The sequence below is a fragment of the Coregonus clupeaformis genome, unplaced genomic scaffold (assembly GCF_020615455.1).
Source record: "Coregonus clupeaformis isolate EN_2021a unplaced genomic scaffold, ASM2061545v1 scaf0023, whole genome shotgun sequence".
NCBI lineage: Eukaryota > Metazoa > Chordata > Actinopteri > Salmoniformes > Salmonidae > Coregonus > Coregonus clupeaformis.
The window spans coordinates 303,135-327,789 of NW_025533478.1; the positions used below are offsets into that span (position 1 = coordinate 303,135).

Below are 24,655 nucleotides of genomic sequence, written 5' to 3' on the forward strand. Positions count from 1 at the left end.
ACTCACTACCGAGTTTCAAACTGCCTCTTGAAGCAACGTCAGCACAATAACTATTCGGACGTCCCTGACGTGCTCCTCGAACGTAGCCGAGTAGATCAGGATATCGTCAATGTACACCACCACCTGTCTACTCAGCATGTCCCGGAACACGTCATTGACAAAGGACTGGAACACAGAAGGTGCGTTGGCGAGGCCGTAGGGCATGATGCAGTATTCATAGTGGCCTGAGGTAGTGCTGAATGCCGTCTTCCACTCGTCTCCTTCCCGGATTCGGATCAGGTTGTAGGCACTCCTCAGGTCCAACTTGGTAAAGTACCGGGCCCCTCGTAGCTGCTTGATGGCCAACGGAACCAGAGGGAGGGGGTACCGGTACTTGGTGGTGATTGCGCTCAGCCCCCTGTAGTCAATGCATGGTCTCAGTCCTCCGTCTTTTTTGGCCACCCCTGTTTCAGGGTCTCCGCCACATACTTCTCAATGGCCTCAGTCTCCGCCATGGAAAGGGGGTAAATGCGACTCTTCGGGGGGTGTTGTCCCTCCAGCAGGTCAATGGCAGAGTCCCAGGGCCTGTGAGGAGGGAGACACGTAGCCATTAATGAAGAGAAGACATCGGAAAGATATGCGTACTATCATTGCGGTAGAAATGGAAGAGAAGGAATAACCAGTCACTGTTATGGGAACTAAAAACAATGGTTTTGTGACAGGAGCTGACGTAACACTCACGGAGCGGCGACGGGAGTCATACCGCCTAGATAGGGAGCCGCCAGGAGATCTGTGGTCGGTGGTGGTGTAGGGGGTGCTGCCCACCACCATGGGGTGAGGACTCGGAAGCAGGGCGGCTTCCATAGCTCAGATGGGGTGAGCGTCTATGCGCCGGGAGGTGTTGGGAACGCCGTCTCTCTCTCAACATGTCGTCAAGACAGATGGACGTGGTGATGAGGGTATCAAGGTCCATCTCGTCGTCCCGACATGCGAGTTCCGTCTTGATGTCCTCCCGTAAGCCTCTCCTGAAGACTGTGTGCAGAGCACGCTCATTCCAGCCGTAAGACGCCGCCACCGTGCGAAAGCTTAGAGCGTACTCGGACACAGGCCCCTCTCTCTGTTGTAGATGGAGGAGACGCTCACCCCCGTCCTTCCCCTCCGTGGGATGATCAAACACCGCCCTGAACCTAGCGAGGAAGGTGGGGTAGGGAAGCGCCACTGCCTCCTCTCCTTCACAGACTGCCGTGGCCCAATCCAGTGCCTTTCCTTTAAGAAGCGAAATAACCAGCACTATCCTGGCTTGGTCAGATGGATATGCCCCAGGCTGACACACCAGATAAAGGGAAACCTGTAGCAGGAAGCCGCTACATTTAGTAGTTTTAACGTCATAGCGCTCCGGTAAGGCGAGGGTTCCCGCAGGTGTGGGTGATAGCACGGGAACAAGTGGATTGGGGGCACTCGCCTCTCCCTGAGGTGGAACCGGAGTGCTGGGCAGATTATGCAAAGTTTGGAGCACTTCCTGCATGGCAGCGTTCAACTGGGCAAGCTGCTGCTGGTGCTGGTCGAGGCACTGGGTAAATCCTGCTGCATCCATTTTCGTTTGGTGTGTGATTCTGTGACGCGAAGAGGCAGACGCAGGAATTAACAGGGTCAAGGTTTACTTAACAATGAGCAAGAGAAATAACAAAGATACAGTAAACGACACGAAGCTAAACAATCACACACAACATCATCCAGAACTAAATAGGGGTGATGATGAGGTGCAGGTGCGCTGGAGGTGATTAGGGTCCGTTCGGTTTCCATTCCGGTGTTGCCGAGGTGGTGCGCTCAGACCGGTGGCTCAGTAGACCGGCGAATCAGAGCGCCGGAGGGGGAGGAGACGTGACACCAACTGAAAGTTTGGTGGAGTAATAATGGTCTGGGGCAGTTTTTCATGGTTCGGGCTAGGCCCCTTAGTTCCAGTGAAGGGACATTTTAACACTACAGTATACAATGACATTTTAGAGGATTCTGTGCTTCCAACCTTGTGGCAATAGTTTGGGGAAGGCCCTTTCCTGTTTCCGAATGACAATGCCACCGTGCACAAAGTGAGGTCCATACAGAATTGGTTTGTCGAGATCGGTGTGGAAGAACTTGACTGGCCTGCACAAAGCACTGACCTCAACTCCATCGAACACCTTTGGGATGAATTGGAAAGCCAACTGCGAGCCAGGCCTAATCGCCCAACATCCGTGCCCGACCTCACTAATCCTCTTGTGGCTGAATAGAAGCAAGTCCCTGCAGCAATGTTCCAACAGCTTGTGGAATGCCTTCCCAGAACAGTGGAGGCAGTTATGGCAGCAAAGGGGGGACCAACTCCATATTAATGCCCATGATTTTGGAATGTTTGACGAGCAAGTGTCCACATACTTTTGGTCATGTAGTGTATATAGTAGATTAGAGAGTACGTAGCTAGCTCAATTGATAAACTAACAAAGCCAGAGACCTATAGAAGTTGGCAAAAGGAAGAAAGTTGAGTTGGTATATAGTAGAAACTGTTGGAGTTGTTTTGGCCCACGGCAAACCGATGCAATATAGTGCATTATCTCCACAAGCTGAACTGGACCACAGAGTCACAGTATAGAAGAAACACAATCTATACCTGCTGATCCTATTGTGTTTGTTTTTGTGTCCAATACCCTAGAGCTGCAGTAGACATCCCTGGAGAGAGGAAGTCAATGAGATTCATGAGATAAGTTTCCAGGATGCAAACCCTGCTGTTTTTCTCATTTCCCTCCTACCTCCAACCAAGAGGAAGAGCCGCATTGAGTGACAAAAGCGCTAATGTTTAGCTAGCTTTCACAGCATGCTAACCTAGCACACAGTGACACAGGCGCTAACGTTTAGTTAGACAAAACAGCTGTACTTACATGGTGACTGTTACACAGGTATACACAAACATTTAGCTAGCGACTACAGTATATGTAATATGTTTACCTTAAAACTAACTGGCCTAGCACTATAGTTAAATGGATAGGTAGATATCTGCAGATATGTTTACTGCTAGTCCCAACTCACAGTAAGATTACCAAGCTTTTAATTATTTTAAGAAAATATAGGGAAAATCTTTATAGCTCTCATAAACCTTCCACTAGGCCAACACATTCTAATGAGGGCAGAAAGTTGAAGTTTAAACGTTTTGTATAAAAGAAGGGTTGAGAATTGTTGACAAATGACTTCTATTAGCTAGTTTTACTGGCGCTTTAAAAAAACTTTTTGTGAATGTTAACCCAAGGACATTTGTTCAAGCATAACAGTTGGCTTAGACAAAAACACAGCAGAAAAGCTCGCTCTTCAAATGTGAATGTGATACTGAACAAAGTTTTGGCTGTCCGTAATGATGTTTCAGTATCTTGGGTAAGTCTAACCGAGACCTACTCAGTTAGTCTTTGCCATGATCCAAGTGAAACTGGCCACGGCCCACTCAACTACCATTCCAGAACAACTGGGTTAGGGTCTTGGCATAATGTTCTATTGGTTTAAGGCCGAAGGGTTCAGGGTTCATTTTACTGAGGTTTGTAGTTCGGGCTTTGGGTTTAAAGTAGTATGGTTTGGAGTGGCAGGGTTTGAGGCAGAAGGGTTCAAATCTTACTGAGTTCTGGTAGTTCTTCAACATCTGGGCTTTGGGTTTGAGGTAGTAGGCTGGTGGCACGGCATTCTCGTCTCGGCAGTACCACTCCTCCAGGACGTGTGTGTCCAGCCCCGCCTCCAACGCCGCATCCAGGATCATCTCAAACTCTGGAGCCTCCACTTCCCCTGGCACGCGGATACTGCCATACTTCTCCCCCACCAGCCCCTATGAGCAAGGAAGGAACGAGGAATGAAGGTAGGAGGAAAGAAAGATAGAGAGAGGTAGAACGGTCATCATCATCACCGCTTGACTTTCTATGATCATTGGTTTCAAGGTTTATAGTTACACTCAATCTTGGAGTATCTTTGAGACTATGATTATGACTTTCTGCACTGCCTTTCGCCTTGAAGTGCTTATTGTGTGAAGGCATCCAGGCAAACAGGGAGACAATGACAGCCTTTCATTTGTGTGTCTCATGTGTACCGGTCTGCTCTGTCAGCCTGGGCTTAGAGTTCATTTTTTCTGTTTTCTTTTCTTCCTTTTCGAAAGTGAATTCACAGTACACGGCTAGACTGAAAGGTACACAACTAGGCAAAATAAATGGTCAGGGCCAGCCATTGAAGGGTGACGTGCTGAGTGTATCAGAATTGTATTGCTTTTGCTATTCATTTGTCTGTGTTCTTTGTCAGTGTGTGGGTAGCTGCTTTGAATGTAAATTAATTGTATGGAATGGAATAATGGAGAATGGGTATGTCTGTTGGTACAGAGTGGAAGATACCCTGGTGGTTAAGAGCATTGGGCCAGTAACCAAAGATTAAAGGTGTACTGTTGTCATGAATGCCATAATCTTCATCATTATCATTGTCAACAGCAACACCACCATTATTGATCATCACCACGGTCTCCTATAATAACTTGGCCAGGGATACAAAATTATATAAAGCCAAACTGCTCGCACATGCTTGATAGAATAATAGTGTTTTATTTAATCATACTTTCTTTGCCTACCACACTGAAATAATTTGCACTAGCTCATTCTCTTTCTTATCACACAGAACCACACTTCTCAATATTGTCACACCCTGATCTGTTTCACCTGTCTTTGAGATTGTCTCCACCCCCCTCCAGGTGTCGCTCATCTTCCCCATTATCCTCAGTGTATTTATACCTGTGTTCTCTGTTGCCAGTTCGTTTTGTTTTGTCAAGCTTACCAGCATTATTCCCCTTGCTCCTGTCTTTTTCAAGTTCCTGTTTTCTAGTTTTCCCGGTTTTGACCATTCTGCCTGCCCTGACCCAGAGCCTGCCTGCCATTCTGTACCTTGTCACACCACCCTGGATTATTGACCTCTGCCTGCCCTGACCCTGAGACTGCCTGCCGTTCTGTACCTTTTGGACTCTGATCTGGATTACTGACCTCTGCATGCCCTTGACCTGTCATTTGCCTAGCCCCCTGTTTTTGTAATAAACTGTTGTTCCTTCGACACGGTCTACATCAGGGTCTTCTCCTGAAACGTGATAGGACGAACTGTCCATGACTGACCCAGCAGACTCGGACAAGCCCCGCAACGCCATCTCCTCCCAAGGAGCCACCATTGGAAGGCACGAGGAGTTGCTTCGTGGGTTCATGGAAGGGTTCCAAACCTTGGCCGATCGCCATGACCGAGCGTTTAACACATTGCTGGAAGCAATTCCGCGGGTTGTCTGTTAGGCAGCCTACCATGACAGTAACCTCCCAGCCCCTCAGTAACCCAGCTGTTAGCAGCGCGACCACCCCGGTTTCCAGAGAAACCCGCTTACCTCCCCCGTAACGCTTCGCTGGAGAGTCAGGAACCTGTCGGGCATTTCTCGCTCAGTGTTCGCTCATCATCGAGCTGCAGCCCTCCTCCTTCCCCTCGGACCGCTCTAAGATAGCGTACCTCATCACGCTGGTGTCCGGGAGGGCTCTCGCCTGGGCTACGGCAGTGTGGGAACAACAGTCGGCCGTATGCTTCAGTCTGGAGGAGTTCATGCAGGAGGTAAAAAAGGTTTTCGATGCTCCATTGTCTGGGAGAGAGGCTAACCGGAAGTTAATTCAGCTTCGGCAAGAATCCCGCAGTGTGGCAGACTATGCAGTTGATTTCCGCACGTTGGCAGCTGAGTGAGCTTGGAACCCGGAAGTGCTGTTCGACACGTTCCTGCAAGGAGTATCGGATGAAGTAAAGGACATGCAGCCTGTGAACTACTGACGGATCTCGCTCATCGCTTTGACCATTCGGAACAATGGGAGACTAGGCTGTCTCCAGCCGAACGGCAATACAGGCTTCACACGAAGAGTTGCCTGTATTGCGGGACTACTGGTCATTTTGTGTCCACCTGTCCACTAAAAGACCAGGCTCACCGGTAGGAGCGAGTACTCTGGTGGGCCATACGGATAACTTTTCCTCTCCCCTTACTCAATCCCCCTTTCATGCGATCTTGCTGTGGGGGAACTAGTTGAAATCTCTCTGGGTACTCATCTACTCTGGGGCCGATGAGAGCTTTATGGACGCTACCCTGGCATCCGAGCTGGGCATCTCCACTCAGCCCCTCTCCATTCACATGGACGTTAGAGCGCTGGACCAGCGCTCTATAGGCTGGTTCACCCACAATCCCACCTCCATCAACCTACGAGTATCAGGGAACCACAGCGAGACGATCCAATTCCTGCTAATTAAGTCTCCTCAGTTTCCCGTGGTATTGGGTTTCTCTTGGCTCCAGCGACACAACCCCTTTATTGACTGGTCTACTGGTGCCATCATGGGCTGGAGCCCGTTCTGCCATGCTCATTGCCTGAAGTCAGCGCAGCCTGCCCCGGGACATCTTCCTGGGGGCTCGGAAGTTGCCTCGGACCTCTCCGCCATTCCCACGGAGTACCAGGACCTCGGGAGGTGTTCAGTAAGGCCCGGGTCACTTTGCTTTTGCCGCACCGACCCTTCGACTGCGGAATCAACCTTCTCCCAGGCACCACACCGCCCCAGGGACGACTGTACTCGCTGTTCTGTCCGGAGACCAAGGCTATGGAGACCTACATTGAGGACACCCTAGCTGCCGGGTTCATCCGTCCTTCTGCCTCCCCCGCCGGCGCAGAGTTCTTCTTTGTGGAGAAGGACAAAACCCTGCGCCCGTCCATCGACTACCGGGGCCTCAACGACATCACAGTGAAGAACCGCTACCCGCTCCCACTCATCTCCTCAGCCTTCAAGCCGCTCCAGGGGGCCAATGTGTTCTCCAAGCTTGACCTACGGAACGCCTACCACCTGGTACGGGTACGGGAGGGAGACAAGTGGAAGACTGCCTTCAACACGGCCGGTGGTCATTACGAGTATCTGTTCATGCCATTTGGCCTTACCAATGCTCCAGCTGTGTTCCTGCCCCTGGTTAATGATGTTCTCCACGACATGTTGAAGCGGTTCATCTTCTTCTACCTCGCTGACATCCTCATCTTCTCCCGCTCCGCCCAAGAACACATGCTCCACGTCTGACAGGTTGGTCTCCTCCAACCTCTGCCTGTTCCTCACCGTCCCTGGTCTCATATATCCCTGGACTTTGTCACAGGTCTTCCCCTGTCTGATGGCAACACCACCATCCTGACAGTTGTGGACCGGTTTTCCAAAGCCGCCCACTGCATTCCTCTCCCCAAGCTACCCTCCGCCAAAGAGATGGCCCAGCTCATGGTGCAGCACGTCTTCCGGATCCATGGACTCTCAGTGGACATGGTCTCCGACCGGGGTCCTCAGTTCTCGTCCCGATTCTGGAAGGCGTTCTGCACACTCATTGGGTCGTAGGCCAGCCTGTCCTCCGGTTTCCACCCTCAGTCCAACGGCCAGTCGGAGCGAGCCAACTGTCACACCCTGGTCTGTTTCACCTGTCTTTGTGATTGTCTACATCCCCCTCCAGGTGTCGCCCATCTTCCCCATTATCCCCAGTGTATACATCTGTGTATACATCTGTTTGTCTGTTGCCAGTTCGTTTAGTTTTGTCAAGCCTACCAGCGTTTTTTCCCTTGCTCCTGTCTTTTTCAAGTTCCTGTTTTCTAGTTTTGACCATTCTGCCTGCCCTGATCCTGAGCCTGCCTGCCCATCTGTAACTTGTCACGCCACCCTGGATTATTGACCTCTGCCTGCCCTGACCCTGAGACTGCCTGCCGTTCTGTACCTTTTGGACTCTGATCTGGATTACTGACCTCTGCCTGCACTTGACCTGTCATTTGCCTGCCCCCTGTTTTTGTAATAAACTGTTGTTACTTCAACACTGTCTGCATCTGTGTCTTCTCCTGAAATGTGATACATATGCTTTTGAGCGACGACCAATTCATTATCATTATTAGGAACAATTACCAGTCGAGGCATGATGTGCAGAATCAAACACGTGCGAGGAGAATGGGAGCAGAACATCACTGGAAAGCATAGCGAATAGCCAGCTGATCCCTACTACAGTACTTCGCCATGAGTAGGAACCACACACTGATACCCGTGGGGCAGAGAGAAGGGATGGAGATGACTTTGAACTCTCTCAAGAAAAAAGGATGTCAGTCTGCCATCGGCAAAGGCACATTAATGCCAGAACGCGCCTTTGCAGTCATTGCATAGTGTAAGATCAGCTCTATCTCTGACAAACGATATCAAATTAGTGGCTTTTCTATGTGTTGTCTATATACGTGACTTATCGTACCATCAAGTCTAAGTATTTTTTATGAAAAAGACTGACCAAGATCAAATTAGTATTTGTATTTGTGTCCTACCTTTTCTTGGGAAAACAAGTTTGAGGTACAGCAAAAGACAAATGAATAGGGTTAGCTAGCTATTTTTTTCTACCCAAACCAATTTCGATTCGGGGCCTGCTGAACAAAATTGAGGCAGTTCCCCTGAAATTGCTTGGCAAGAGATCTGAGGGAGAAAGTTGAGGTATGCCGGCTGTTTCAAGACATGAAAAAAAGTGACAGTCGTTTGTGCATAGATGCTGACTGAGATCACAACAAACTCCCTGACATAAAGGGAATGGAATGTTTCAAAAGACAGCGGGAGATGAGATACATTCTCCTCATTAGGAACTATCGACAGTTCCAATCAAAACCTTCCATCAGCTGTTTTCTTTAACAGAGCCAGAGCCAGCTTTTTGTGGGTGCTGCAGATCAGTTTGTCATTGGGGGATAGAGACATCTGGGAAAGAGCTGAACTAAGCTTAGGGAGATTGAGAGAGAGAGATGGAAAGAGAGAGAGTGAGATAGAAGGAGAGCGTGAGGGAGAGTAATTATATGAGCTGCTGACAAAGTCTCTGTCAGCTTGCCTTGCAGGAAAGGACTTGATGGGCGAGTGACTGCGAGTGTGTGTGTGTGTGTACAGTTTTCTTTTAGTACAGTATTTATGCTATAGCTATCTGTAAATACTACAGTACACTACAGTAAATACTTTAGTATTTGCTGTAGTGTTTTTGCAGACTTCAGTCCTCAAAAACACTACAGTGAATCCTACAGTAAAGTTTGCAAAAACACTACAGTGAATACCATAGTATTTTTTCATGTGGGTTGGCCCTTTATGTACTGTCCTGTCACACACACTTGCACAGATGCTATCTCCTCTCCCTTTCTCCCCCTCGCTTCTCTTCCCTCCCTCTCTCTCACTTGTACCTCTCTCTATGTACAGTGCCTTCAGAAAGTATTCACACCCTTGACTTTTTCCACATTTTGTTGTGCAATAGCCTGAATTTAAAATTGATTAAATTTAAGAAGAAAACATGTCACTGGCCTACACAAAATACTCCGTAATGTTAAAGTGGAATTATGTTTTTTTAAATGTTACACATTAATTCAAAATGAAAAGCTGAAATGTCTTGAGTCAATAAGTATTCAACCCCTATGTTATGGCAAGCCTAAATAAGTTTAGGAGTAAAAATGTGCTTAAGAAGTCACATAATAAGTTGCATGAACTCTGTGTGCAATACTAGTGTTTAACATTACTTTTGAATGACTAAGACCAGGGAGTTTTTCCAATGCCTTGCAAAGGGCACCTATTGGTAGGTGGGTACAAAAATAAATAACAGACATTGAATATCCCTTTAAGCATGGTGAAGTTATTCATTTCATGGATGTTGTATCAATACTCCCAATCACTACAAAGGTACAGGCATCCTTCCTAACTCAGTTGCCGAAGAGTTAGGAAACCGCTCAGGGATTTCACCATGAGTGTCACGCCCTGGCTCTGGGGACTCTAGTATGTTGAGCCAGGGTGTGAGTTTTCATTTGTGTTTGTTCTAGTTGTTGTATTTCTATGTTGGCCAGGGTGGCTCCCAATCAGAGATGGCTGTAGCTCATTGTCTCTGATTGGGAGCCATACTTAAGTAACCGTTAGGCATTCATTTGGTGTGGTTTCTTGTTCCGTGTTGGTTTGTGTATGTAACCAGGGACGTCACGTTTTCGTTTTGTTGTTTGGTTCGTGTGATACTTTATAATAATAAAATGTTCGCATTCCACGCTGCGCCTTGGTCCTCCTCTGTTCCCGACGAGCGTGACAATGAGGCCAATGGTGACTTTAAAACAGTTTAATGGCTGTGATAGGAGAAAACTGAGTGTGGCTCAACAACATTGTAGTTACTCCACAATACTAACCTAATTGACAGAGTGAAAATAAGGAAGTCTGTACAGAATAAAAATATTCCAAAACATTAATCCACCAAGGCACTAAAGTAATACTGCAAATAATGTGGCAAAGCAATTCACTTTTTGGCCTGAATACAATGAGTTATGTTTGGGGCAAATCCAAAACAACACATTATTGAGTACCACACTCCATATTTTCAAGCATAGTGGTGGTTGCGTCATGTTATGGGTATGTTTGTAATCATTAAGAACTGGGGAGTTTTTCAGGATAAAAAAGAAACGGAATGGAGCTAAGCACAGGCAAAATCCTAGAGGAAAACCTGGTTCAGTCTGCTTTCCACCAGACACTGGGAGATGAATTCACCTTTCAGCAGGACAATAACCTTAAACACAAGGCCAAATCTACACTGGAGCTGCTTACCAATGTGATGAGGTGATGTTGAAGGAGTCAGGCGCAGGATGGTAAATCACAGAATAACAGGCTTTATTCCGCAAATACAGAGTTAAGCAATAATGCGTCATAAACACTCCAGTGCGCAAAAAAGGAGCACTGGAAAATACACAGGGAAATATCCTGGCGATACAAAATACACGGAGCTCCACTGAGCTTCATTATCCTCCACAATAAACAATCCCACACAAAGACAAGGGGGCAGTGGGAACACTTATACCGGTACTGATGAGGGGATATGAACCAGGTGTGTGTAATAAACAAGACAAAACAAATGGAATGATGAGATGAGGAGTGGCAGTGGCTAGAAGGCTGGTGACGATGAACACCGAAGCCTGCCAGAACAAGGAGAGGAGGCAGCCTCGGAGGAAGTCGTGACAACCAAGAAGACAGCTACTGTTCATGAGTGGCCGAGATACAGTTTTGACTTAAATCTACTAGACAATAATTGGCAAGACCTGAAAATGGTTGTCTAGCAATGATCAACAACCATTTTGACAGAGCTTGAAGAATTTTGAAAGGAATAATGGGCAAATGTTATACAATTCAGGTGTGGAAAGCTCTTAGGGACATACCCAGAAAGTCTCACAGCTGTAATTTACATTTTAGTCATTTAGCAGACGCTCTTATCCAGAGCGACTTACAGTTAGTGAGTGCATACATTATTTTTAATTTTTAATTTTTTAATTTTTATTTCATACTGGCCCCCCGTGGGAATCGAACCCACAACCCTGGCGTTGCAAACACCATGCTCTACCAACTGAGCTACATCCCTGCCGGCCATTCCCTTCCACACCCTGGACGACGCTGGGACAATTGTGCGCCCCCCCACGGGTCTCCCGGTCGCGGCCGGCTACGACAGAGCCTGGATTCAAACCAGGATCTGTAGTGGCACAGCTAGCACTGCGATGCAGTGCCTTAGACCACTGCGCCACTCGGGAGAATCTGTAATCACTGCCAAAGGTGTTTCTACAAAGTATTGACCCAGGGGATATTGCTGTATTTAATTTTCTATAAATGTGCAAACATTTCTAAAAACACGCTTTTACTTTATCATTGTGGGGTATGGTGTGTAGATGGGTGAGAAAAACAATATATTTAATCCATGTAGAATTTAGCCTGTAACACAACAAAATGTGGAATAAGTCAAGGGGTATGAATACTTTCTGAAGGCCCTTACTCTCTCCTACATCCTACCCTCTCTCCCCCTCTTTCTCACTCATCCCTCTTTCTCCATCTTATCCCTAGCTCTCCCTCCTGCCTGCTGTCCCTCTCTCTGTCACCAAGGTTGACTTTTTATGTTTTTATGGAGAGGAGGGAGGGTTGGAGGGAGGGAGGGATGGAGGAGAAGGGAGCAAGGAGGCGGCCCAAAGGTTTGGAACGGAGCGCTTTGTCTCCTTGCACTTAACAGAATGGGATAAAAAAAGCAATTTTTAGCTGCCCTGCTCTTCCCTCACATGCTTGGGAGGGTTTCACTCCAGCCTATATGCAATTTGGCTTTTGAGGTGTGGGGTACAGATTGAATAAGATGGACTGTTATAGGAGACACATAAATCAATCAACAAATCAATGAATAAATCTGCCTATAAAATCGCTCTCTATCAAACCTTTCCATTGTGCTGCACATTGCATGTGAGGGGAAAGGAACACATATATTGGTGCTATTGGAATACAGGAGAACAAATGTATACATGGAAAATCTGAATCAAGATGTCATGGAACTAGAATAATCTATCAGAAGAATCACAGTAAAGTGATACTTCACAGAGACTGGTACACATCTACATACTACATCACGTTGAACGCTTTGAAAACTGTTTGATACCAACCAGCATCAATCATCTTCACTAATCACTGGTTTGAACAGCAGGCGTTAGGGAAATCCCTTCTGATAAGGCCTTCTTATCGCTATGGTGACTGGGATGTGTGATTATGTCTGATTATGGGGTTTTCCGATTTACCGTCTTTTTGTGTTAAGATGGCTTCCTCATGCAATTGCCCTGTAAAACAACATTCTCAGAATGCAAGTCTCCAACCAGGCATATTGCCTTAACACTACATCATGTAGACTGAATCGCAGGAGACTGTACTGTAAGAATGCTGCGTTATAGTATTACTCCATTTCACTTATAAAAGTAGCAAAACAGGTAAAACAACTGTACTTTGTGAATGGATATACTGTATGTCCTTGTGGTGTTCTGAAAGAATCATAATTTTACATGTGGGAATTCTAGGAAAACAGGTCATGCCTCATTGTCATGCTTAATCTCTGGTCAATGACACCATCACCATGCCAACCCCTGCAATTGCCATGGAAACCTACTTTATTGCGGCGACAGATCGACAGGTTTGAAAAAGCCCAGACAGGTTTCTGTGTGGGTGTTTGTGTGAGTGTGTGTGTGTTTGTGTGTGTGTGTGTGTATTTAGTGGCCCTGTAGTGCCACCTGTCTTATCTGTGAGAATGTCATAACCATAACAGATAACACATTAAAGAAGTGTCAAGCACCCATCATACACTGTTTAAACAGTATGCATCATTGACAGAGACATAATTTTATGGTCTATGACTATTACACCCCTCTAGAGTAAATATTAATTGTAAAGGAATGTTATCTAATAGTAAAGTGCCAATAAAACACTAGTGATGTTGTGTATACTGACAGAAAGACCATGGGAGGAGGAGGAAGGCAATGAGGATTTCAAAGCTTCTCTGGTCCAAACCCATCCACTGTGGACAGACACAGGAGGCAATGCTTAGCCTGCTCTAAGCTGCTGAATCCAGCGGAGGAGTATTTAACCTCTCTCTCTCTCTCTCTCTCTCTCTCTCTCTCTCTCTCTCTCTCTCTCTCTCTCTCTCTCTCTCTCTCTCTCTGGCTCTCTCTCTCTCTCTCGCTTTCTCTCTCTCTCTCTCTCTCTCTCTCTCTCTCTCTCTCTCTCTCTCTCTCTCTCTCTCTCTCTCTCTCTCTCTCTCTCTCTCTCTCTCTCTCTCTCTCTCTCTCTCTCTCTCTCTCTCTCTCTCTCTCTCTCTCTCTCTCTCTCACAGGCCATGGTGGAACCCATATCACCAAGGAGCCTCTGTAACATCCCTCAAGTATCCCCATCCCCCCTTTCTTCCCTCTCTTTCCATCCCACAATTCCTTCATCCCTCCTCTGAGCCTTGCGTTCGCCCAGGGCGCAGTGGCAGTACAGGCTTTGAAGTGACTCGCACCGCCATGTGGAGAAGCAGGCAGGAGGACAGGCAGGCTAGGGGGACCTCCGGGGCTGTGCTGGCTAACAGGGACACTGGGGGAAAATGCAGCTCAGCCTGGGAGGGAGGCAGTGGGAAAGACTGGGGAAGGAGGTGGGGGGTGGATCTGTGAGTCATGGAGCTGGGAGACCGAGGAGGGTTCTGGTTTGGTTTTGCTACTGTGGCGGGATATGTACGCCTCAGTTTGTGTGAGTGAGAAGGAAAGTGTGTGTGTGTGAGGTAGAGTGTGTGTGTGTAGAGTTCTGTATTAGCCTGAGCTCCTGCTTTATAACATGTGTACTTACTGTATCTAAAAATCCTAAATCATCTCTACAGTCATATTCTATTCAAGCAACTCTACTAATATAGCAGTTTTTAGGTCTTCAGCTTTTCACCAGTGGTGGAAAAAGTACTAAATGGTCATACCTGAGTAAAAGTAAAGATACCTTAATAGAAAATGACTCATGTAAAAGTAAATGGAATTGCTCAAATGTACTTAAGTATCAAAAGTAAAAGTACAAGTATAAATCATTTCAAATTGCTTATATTAAGCAAACCAGACGGCACCATTATTATTTTATTTTTATTGACTGATAGCCAGGGGCACACTCCAACACTCAGACATCATTTACAAATGATGCATCTGTGTTTAATGAGTCGGTAGGGATGACCAGGTATGTTCTCTTGATAAGTGTGTGAATTGGACCATTTTCCTGTCAAAATGTAACGAGTACTTTTGGGTGTCAGGAAAAATTGATGGAGTAAAAAGTACATTATTTTCTTTAGGAATGTAGTGAAGTAAAAGTAAAAGTTGGCAAAAATATAAATAGTAAAGTAAAGTACAGATACCCCAAAAAATTACTTAAGTAGTACTTTAAAGTATTTTACTTAAGTACTTTACACCACTGCTTTTCACTTGTCAGACTCAATGTAAACAATAAGGAGAATCCACCCAAAACCCTTAGTTCTCAATCGACAAACACAACCCTGAACTGTCAACCGCATCTCTGACTACACGTCTGCCACTGATCAAAGAAAGTGTATCAGTCAGTCACTTCAGAGGAGGGAAAATATGGCTCTCAGCAACATTACCACAAGAACCAAGGGACAACATCTGTCAAGCTTTCACATCTATAAATGTATCTCTCCCTCTATGTGAAAAAAGAAGCTAGGGCAGGGCTGGGTCCTTAGAGTAGACACACTGATCTAAAAATTGACTCCCACCAGGCGATGATAACCCGTTAACTGAGAGAGGGTTCTAATATATCCAAAAAAATTCAACTGCAGAGAGACAGATTGCAAGGAGGTGCTGGGAGTATAATTCAAGAGGGTTCTAGTGTGTGTGTGTGTGTGTGTATGTGTGTGTGTACACACTGCTGGTGTGTGTGTGTGCTGTATGTGTGCACAGTGCTTCTTCAAGCTAAGGAGTTAGGCCTCTTAACACAGTTATTGAGCCACCCGGGAAAAACCAGAGCTAGTCGGGTGATTGCAATAGCTCATCCACAGGGCAAGCTGTCAAAAGTTTGTGTGTGTTTGTGCATGTGTATCTATGCTATCCTATGATTAAAGGCCCCCTATCCAGCACATACAGTGCCTTGCAAAAGTATTCATCCCCCTTGGTGTTTTTCCTATTTTGTTGCATTACAACCTGTAATTTAAATGGATTTTTATTTGGATTTCATGTAATGGACATACACAAAATAGTCCAAATTGGTGAGGTGAAATTAAAAAATAACTTGTTTCAAAAAATTCTACAAAATAAACAACGGAAAAGTGGTGTGTGCATATGTATTCACCCCCTTTGCTATGAAGCCCCTAAATAAGATCTGGTGCAACCAATTACCTTCAGAAGTCACATAATTAATTAAATAAAGTCCACCTGTGTGCAATCTAAGTGTCACATGATCTGTCACATGATCTCAGTATATATACACCTGTTCTGAAAGACCCCAGAGTCTGCAACACCACTAAGCAAGGGGCACCACCAAGCAAGCGGCACCATGAAGACCAAGGAGCTCTCCAAACAGGTCAGGGACAAAGTTGTGGAGAAGTACAGATCAGGGTTGGGTTATAAAAAAAATATCAGAAACTTTGAACATCCCACGGAGCACCATTAAATCCATTATTAAATAATGGAAAGAATTTGGCACCACAACAAACCTGCCAAGAGAGGGCCGCCCACCAAAGCTCACAGACCAGGCAAGGAGGGCATTAATCAGAGAGGCAACAAAGAGACCAAAGATAACCCTGAAGGAGCTGCAAAGCTCCACAGCGGAGATTGGAGTATCTGTCCATAGGACCACTTTAAGCCGTACACTCCACAGAGCTAGGCTTTACGGAAGAGTGGCCAGAAAAAAAGCCATTGCTTTAAGAAAAAATAAGCAAACACGTTTGGTGCACGCCAGAAGGCATGTGGGAGACTCCCCAAACATATGGAAGAAGGTACTCTGGTCAGATGAGACTAAAATTGAGCTTTTTGGCCAACAAGGAAAACGCTATGTCTGGTGCAAACCCAACACCTCTCATCACCCCGAGAACACCATCCCCACAGTGAAGCATGGTGGTGGCAGCATCATGCTGTGGGGATGTTTTTCAATGGCAAGGACTGGGAAACTGGTCAGAATTGAAGGAATAATGGATGGCGCTAAATACAGGGGAAATTCTTGAGGGAAACCTTTTTCAGTCTTCCAGAAATTTGAGACTGGGACAGAGGTTCACCTTCCTGCAGGACAATGACCCTAAGCATACTGCTAAAGCAACACTTGAGTGGTTTAAGGGGAAACATTTACATGTCTTGGAATGGTCTAGTCAAAGCCCAGACCTCAATCCAATTGAGAATCTGTGGTATGACTTAAAGATTGCTGTACACAAGCAGAACCCATCCAACTTGATGGAGCTGGAGCAGTTTTGCCTTGAAGAATGGGCAAAAATCCCAGTGGCTAGATGTGCCAAATTTATAGAGACATACCCCAAGAGACTTGCAGCTGTAATTGCTGCAAAAGGTGGCTCTACAATGTATTGCCTTTTGGGGGGTGAATAGTTATGCACGCTCAAGTTTTCTGTTTTTATGTCTTATTTCTTGTTTGTTTCACAATAAAAAATATTTTGCATCTTCAAAGTGGTAGACATGTTGTGTAAATCAAATGATACAAACTCCAAAAAAATCAATTTTAATTCTGGGTTGTAAGGCAACAAAATAGGAAAAATGCCAAGGGGGATGAATACTTTCGCAAGCCACTGTACAGAGAGGCCTCTCTATATTCCCTTCCACCCATACACTCCTTATCTTAAGACTGGGCTGCCTAGGGATGCTATGTCTGTGTGTGTGTGTGTGTGTGTTTGTGTATGCGCATGTGCGCGCGCGTGTGTGTGTGCGTGCATGCGTCTGCATGCGCGTGTGTGTGTTTCAGTGTGTGTGTGTGTATACGCTCCACCGTGTGTATTCATGAGTGTGTGTGTCTGTTACTGGCCAGGTTCAGCCAGGGTTAAGGTGGTTAAACAAATCTTCCTAGGTTGATATTAATGCATGCAGAGAGCCACACAGGACGTTTTATTTCTGAAGAAGAGACTCATCTCTGGTCAAAGCTTCAGATCAACCCCTTACCTTGGCAGCTATTACAATCTGAGAGGGGGCAGAGGGAAACAGAGAGTTGGAGGGGGAGAGAGGGGCAAGGAGAGGGAGAGAGAAAAATAGAGAGGCCAGAAAGAGAGAGAGAGAGAGATAGATGAGGGAGAGGGAAAAGACGAGAGACAGAGTGGTTTGAGGGGCAGAGGGATGAAGATATAAGATACGTAATTTAAAAGAGAGGGGTAAAAAGGTAGACCCTGGGGCAAGGCCCCTATCCACTATCCTATCACTCTCTCTGATCTCTGACCATAATTACAATCTCATCCCCTCCATCAAAATGACTTACTCACATTTGCATAATTCACTATCAATCCCACACCTGCGGGTCTTTACCTCCTCTGACCAGATATGATCTAGAAGAGATAGAATTGATAACCCACACAACCCGAGACCATTTATCAATATACTGATCTCTCTGAAACAGCAAGCCAAGGGTTCCAAACCAACAACCTGTTGAAACTGGAAGTACCGAACTGAGTGCAAAAAGTGTTCAATAATTAGATGGATGGATGGATGACTAGACAGACAGACAGGCAGATGGAAAGACAGACAGACTGACGGGGGGAAAGAATATCCATCTAGTCAATGAACAACCATGTGACAACAGACACACAAAACAGTAAAATGAACATCTCAGCAGGGTGTTATGAACAGGGCGGTTAATTAAAGGCTTATAAACATGCTTATTATACCCACAACAAAACATGGACCTGCAGATGTCTGGAGGCACTCCTCTAGTAGCTTCATCCTGAGACGCTGCAGGTTCGGACTGTCCCACTCCTCTGGGTCCATCCCCCAGTACAGGTCCACCACCTACAAAGGAGAGATTGTAATACATGACATAAATAATGTATATATTACATATACAGTATGAATTCAGTTTCCTGTTCACAAGGTCCTTGGTCCTCAAACCTAGATCGTTCTCTTTGGCAAGTACCAGTAATCATTTGGACCAGGGTTTTGCTTTGTTTTCACCACAGTTATAGTGTAGATCAGGTTCACATAGACATACAGCTCACAATCCGATCCAAACTGTCATATTCCACATGAAAAGGCCAATAGAAGAAGAGTGAAAAGAATAGCCAGGAGTTTCCTCTCCATCGTGGATATTGAGAGCAAAGGTTGCCAATCTCCTTTGTTGACATGAGACATAGAGAACAGTAGAGATAGAGCACAGAAAAAGCAGGAGGTTCACCGCTCGAAACCTGACAGAGATCTGATTGCCGCTGTTTGTGTCACACCAGAGGATTATTAAATTACCCCTGAACTGATTAGGGCCTCTGACACACACATACACACACACACACACACACACGTACACACGCACACACACGTACACACACACACACGTACACACACACACACACACACACACACACACACACACACACACACACACACACACACACACACACACACATAAACAGAACAGTGCCCACTTGGCTCTCAAATACTCTCCCCATGCCTGAGAGTCCACTCTGTCATCCAGGGCGATGAGGACAGGTGGAATGGAGAGTGACAGACGGCATCCGAAACACACTGGGGTGTGTGTGCGTACGGGTGTGTGTATGTACCTGTGTGTGTGTGAGTGTGCTATGCCAGGGGCAATCTCCCCAGACACATTTGTCAAAATCAGTGTCACCGGCGCAGAGAATTCTGAGTGCAAACACGCTGCGGGGGAAATCTCCTCCGGATGGATGGAATGAGAGAGGACCACATAAACGAGTGTGGCCATGCCAAGCTGTTGCTGTTGCCGCCCTTTAGAAGCAGGACAAAATCAGCCTCTGAGAGCCTGCTGGACTCTCTGTGTTCCCTCTGTTGGCCTACATTTCCCCTGGTGCCCTCTTTTGGCCCTGGGTTCCCTCTGTTGGTCTACATTTCCCATGGTGCCCTCTTTTTGCCCTGTTGGCCTACATTTACCATGGTGCCCTCTTTTGACCCTGTGTTCCGTCTGTTGGCCTACATTCACCATTATTCCCTCATTTGACACTGGGTTTCTTCTTGTTGGCCTACATTTCCCAGGTGCCCTCGGTTGGCCTGCATTCATAGGGCAGTATGGGCACACCATGTACTTTGCCCTTAACAATGAGTAAGGTGTATTAGGGATGTTCGCTCGTGATTAACCTAATGTAGCAGGCGTAAAATAAATGCCTAAGCAGCATTTCTTTCTTTCTGGTCCTGATGAGAGAAAAAAACTATCTGGGGAGGATCTCTTCTGCACTGTTAAACCAATCCAGTAAATGTGGAGGAGGAGTTAAGATGGAGTGTCGCCTTGTTAACGTCCAAAAGCGGAAGTCGCATCACGGGCTCTCTTTCCATTTTCCCTGAAAACCGGATGGTGTTACTAACCCCACAGATGGGTGGCTTGTGATTGGCATGTCAAGACAAGGAAATAGTTTGGAGAGTAAAATGGATGTGAGTTTTTAGGTGTTTTCAAATATCAACCGTCCTTTGACTCTCAATTTCATCTTAGTGTTGAGTACTCGTTGAAGGTGCAAAATGGGGGAGAGGCCAGAATGATTTAGCAGTCCATGCTAGACATCATGTTCAGTAGGCTTGTCAGAAAGCCAAGGAAAGACTCACTTTGACTGACACATTGCCAGTGAGCATAACAGAACTGACTGACAGGCCAAATAATTGAACACCGCAAATAGCAACTATTCACTGCAAACGGAGGGTGGGTGGGCCTTCTGTTTGACTTACAGCCCTCTGGGGAGCTATCCTCCAAGTGATTGGCAGGAGTGGCAGGAAGGGCTGGAGCTTAGCCCGTGTTCATTGGCTGGGTTGTTGTGGACCTGCAGGCTAGTGGTTGGTGCTATCAGCAAAGATGGTGGATAAATGAAGATAGTTCACTTAGGCTGTTTAACACTGAAAATCATTGTCAGTTCCGGTCTGCTTAAGGGTGTGGCTCTCCCACAGACACCAGGGCCCGGTTTCCCAAAAGCGTTTTAAGGCTAAGCTCATCGTTAAAACCTTCGTAGGAGCATAGTTAAATCTCTGAGCTGTTTTCCAAACCATCGTTATTAACGTTGCAATTGAAAACACTCGTAATCGAACACCTGCCTCAGAACACTTGTAGAACAGCTAAGTGCATTGTTAGATGCTTTTTTTGCCCTCCTGCATTACTTTATACACAGAAGGTCTCCGTTAAACATAGAACCACAAGGTTTGTCTGTCTCTCTTTGACTGCTGATAACTTCAGAACGAAGTTGACTACAAATACAAAGTAGCCAATGCCTTTGCAATTGATACAAAAAAGCGATGTATAAAATTATGCTGAGATTACTGCATTACAATATAAACAGTCATATTCAATCATATTGAAAAACATTCCATGTTCAATCAATTGAGTTTTATTTTGCTGCTTTCATGCTACTGTCTGTAATTTGTCCCAATATATTTAATGATGTGTAGCCTAACGTGCGCAATGATGTGCGCGCAATGATGTGCTAAATCGGTTACTATAATAAGCTACCTCAGTATTTGCAGCCGTAGGTGGTAATATCTCTCTAGGAGCTGCCCTGCTCATCAGTATTGTGAAATAATTTGAATGGAGAAAGCTGATCTGAGAGCAGCGCTCCCTTTCCTTCGACCATTTCAGTATCGAACCATGCTCCGACGCATTTAGTGACTGCTCTCTCAGCGTGGTGTTTTGGGAAATGCATGTTACATCTTTGGCCATTGTAGGAAAGATGCATCGTTAAAACACTCGCAAGCATAAGTTCCATCAGGAAACCGGGCCCATTGCGATAGCAGCTGGGTCTGGTCTACTTAGTTCAAAAATTAGGGAGTGGGGTGTCTCGCTTCGTCTTCTGTCTCTGCTATCACCCGGAGGCTGGGCTAGGGCTCACTGGCATAGAGCTGTAAAGGGTGGCGGCCTACAAGAACCCGTCGGATGTAGCGCCCACTCATTGTTGGCAAAAAGCCCCAATTCAACAAAGAATGTTTGGGATGAACATTTTGATTTGGGTTGTTTTGGATACTTTAAAGCCTGTCCTTTATTATAATTAAAAAAATATTGTATGATTGCTAAAGGAAATAAGTTCATTTCCAAGGTTTTTGACATGTGAGCTAGCAAGATTCCCAATAGAGCTCGCCAGTTTGTAGTCCTAAATAACGGAAATGAAACCTCTGGTTCGTTCAGCCATTCCTATGGGGAAAATGAATGGGAAAATAAAGGGTTTTTGGGGTAAACGATTAAAATAAGTTCTGAGGTTAACACAGGCTTAGGATATCTTATACATTTTCTTCTATAAGATAATATCAGTCAGTTAACATGACCTCTATGAATAATGAAGCATTTATGTGCTTTATGTGCTTGTTTTCGTTAAATAAATGCTTAGAAATGCACAAAAAGTGACATTAGCTGATTTAAGATTATCTTATAGAACAAACTGTTTAAGATCTACTAAACCTGTGTTTACTACAGACCTTATTAAAAAAAAAAAAAAAAAAAACATTAATTTCTCCATAGGCTTTGGTCAATGAGCCATGGCAGAGTAAGTGCCTACAAAAAGATGACATTACTATTTCTCTCAATTAGCTAGCTTATTTTAATGGACAAAAACATTTATTTTCTTTCGAAAACAAGGACATTTCTAAGTGACCCCAAACTTTTGAACGATGGTGTATGTACACTACCTGTCAAAAGTTTTAGAACACCTACTCGTTTTTCTTTATTTTTACTATTTTCTACATTGTAGAATAACAGTGAAGACATCAAAACTATGAAATAACACATATGGAATCATGTAGTAACCAAAAAAGTGTTAAACAAATCTAAATATTTTTTATATTTCAGATTCTTCAATTAGCCACCCTTTGCCTTGATGACAGCTTTGCACACTCTTGGCATTCTCTCAACCAGCTTCACGTGGAATGCTTTTCCAATATGTTCCCACATATGCTGAGCACTCGTTGGAAGCTTTTCCTTCACTCTGCAGTCCGACTCATCCCAAACCATCTCAATTTGGTTGAGGTCGGGGAATTATGGAGGCCAGGTCATCTGATGCAGCACTCCATCACTCTCCTTCTTGGTAAAATAGCCCTTGCAGAGCCTGGAGGTGTGTTGGGTCGTTGTCCTGTTGAAAAACAAATGACAGTCCCACTAAGCCCAAACCAGATGGGATGGCGTATCGCTGCAGAATGCTCTGGTAGCCATGCTGGTTAAGTGTTCCTTGAATTCTAAATAAATCACAGACAGTGTCACTAGCAAAGCACCCCCACACTATAACACCTCCTCCTCCATGCTTTACGGTGGGAAATACATATGCGGAGATCATCAGTTCCCCACACCGCGTCTCACAAAGACACGGCAGTTGGATCCAAAAATCTCAAATTTGGACTCCAGACCAAAGGGCACATTTCCACCGTTCTAACGTCCATTGCTCATGTCTCTTCTTCTTATTGGTGTCCTTTAGTAGTGGTTTCTTTGCAGCAATTCGACCATGAAGGCCTGATTCACAAAGTCTCCTCTGAACAGTTGATGTTGAGATGTGTCTGTTACTTGAACTCTGTGAAGCAGTTATTTGGGCTGCAATCTGATGTGCAGTTAAATCTAATGAACTTATCCTCTGCAGCAGAGGTAACGCTGGGTCTTCCTTTCCTGTGGCAGTCCTCATGAGAGCCAGTTTCATCATAGCGCTTGATGGTTTTTGCGACTGCACTTGAAGAAACTTTCAACGTTCTTGAAGTTTTCCGTATTGACTGACCTTCATGTCTTAAAGTAATGATGGACTGTCGTTTCACTTTGCTTATTTGAGCTGTTCTTGCCATAATATGGACTTGGTCTTTTACCAAATAGGGCTATCTTCTGTATACCACCACTACCTTGTCACAACACAACTGATTGGCTCAAACACATTAAGAATGAAATAAATTCCACAAATTAACTTTTAACAAGGCACACCTGTTAATTGAAATGCATTCCAGGTGACTACCTCATGAAGCTGTTTGAGAGAATGCCAACAGTGTGCAAAGCTGTCATCAAGGCAAAGGGTGGCTACTTTGAAGAATCTCAAATATAAAATATATTTGGATTTGTTTAACACTTCTCCATATGTGTTATTTCATGTTTATTTATGTCTTCACAATTATTCTATAATGTAGAAAATAGTAAAAATAAAGAAAAACCCTTAAGTGTGTCCAAACTTTTGACTGGTACTGTACATATTACCTCAATTACCTCGTCTCACCTGTACCCCCGAACATTGACTCGGTACGGTTACTCCCTGTATATAGCCTTGTTATTGTTATTTTACTGTGTTAATTTTTTTAAACTTTATTTTATTTAGTAAATATTTTCTTAACTCTTATTTTCTTAAAAATACATTGTTAGTTAAGGGCTTGTAAGTAAGCATTTCACAGTAAGGCCTACACCTGTTGTATTCGGCATGTTAGCATAAAAGTTTACAGTCATCACGGTGACATAAGATTGATTTCTTAAAACAGATCAATATCTTTGGTTTTGTACTGTTGGGATGAGCAGGACTTACGCAGAGTTAATTACAGTGCATTCAGAAAGTATTCAGAGCCCTTCCCTTTTTCCACATTTTGTTACGTTACAGCCTTATTCTAAAATTGATTAAATAAAATAAAATTACCCCATCATGAGAGCGCGAAAAAAGTTTTACATTTTTGCAAATGTATTGAAAATAAAAAACAGAAATACATTATTTACATAATTATTCAGACACTTTGTCATGAGACTCGAAATTGATATTCATTGAGATGTTTCTACAACTTGATTGGAGTCCACCTGTGGTAAATTCAATTAATTGGACATGATTTGGAAGGCACACACCTGTCTATATAAGGTCCCACAGTTGACAGTGCATGTCATAGCAAAAACCAAGCCATGAGGTCGAAGGACTTGTCCGTAATTGTGTCGAGGCACAGATCTGGAGAAGGTTACCAAAACATTTCTGCAGCATTGAAGGTCCCCAAGACATTTCTGCAGCATTGAAGGTCCCCAAGAACACAGTGGCCTCCATCATTCTTAAATGGAAGAAGTTTGGAACCACCAAGACTCTTGCTAGAGCTTGCCGCCTGGCCAAACTGAGCAATAAGGGGAGAAGGGCCTTGGTCAGGGAGGTAACCAAGAGCTCCAGAGTTCCTCTGTGGAGATGGGAGAACCTTCCAGAAGGACA

General features: G+C 45.0%; 1 protein-coding gene across 1 annotated transcript in view; it reads right to left on the bottom strand.

Annotated features, from left to right (window-relative positions):
• LOC121554687 (NACHT and WD repeat domain-containing protein 2-like) overlaps nucleotides 1-24,655 on the bottom strand; it is an 82,179-nt gene that overhangs the window by 16,631 nt on the left and 40,893 nt on the right. The window contains exons 4-5 of the mRNA XM_041868363.2: nucleotides 18,204-18,320; nucleotides 3,611-3,814 (exon numbers count right to left, since the gene is read on the bottom strand). Coding sequence (XP_041724297.2) covers nucleotides 3,611-3,814; nucleotides 18,204-18,320 — 321 coding nt within the window. The remainder of the gene's footprint in view (nucleotides 1-3,610; nucleotides 3,815-18,203; nucleotides 18,321-24,655) is intronic.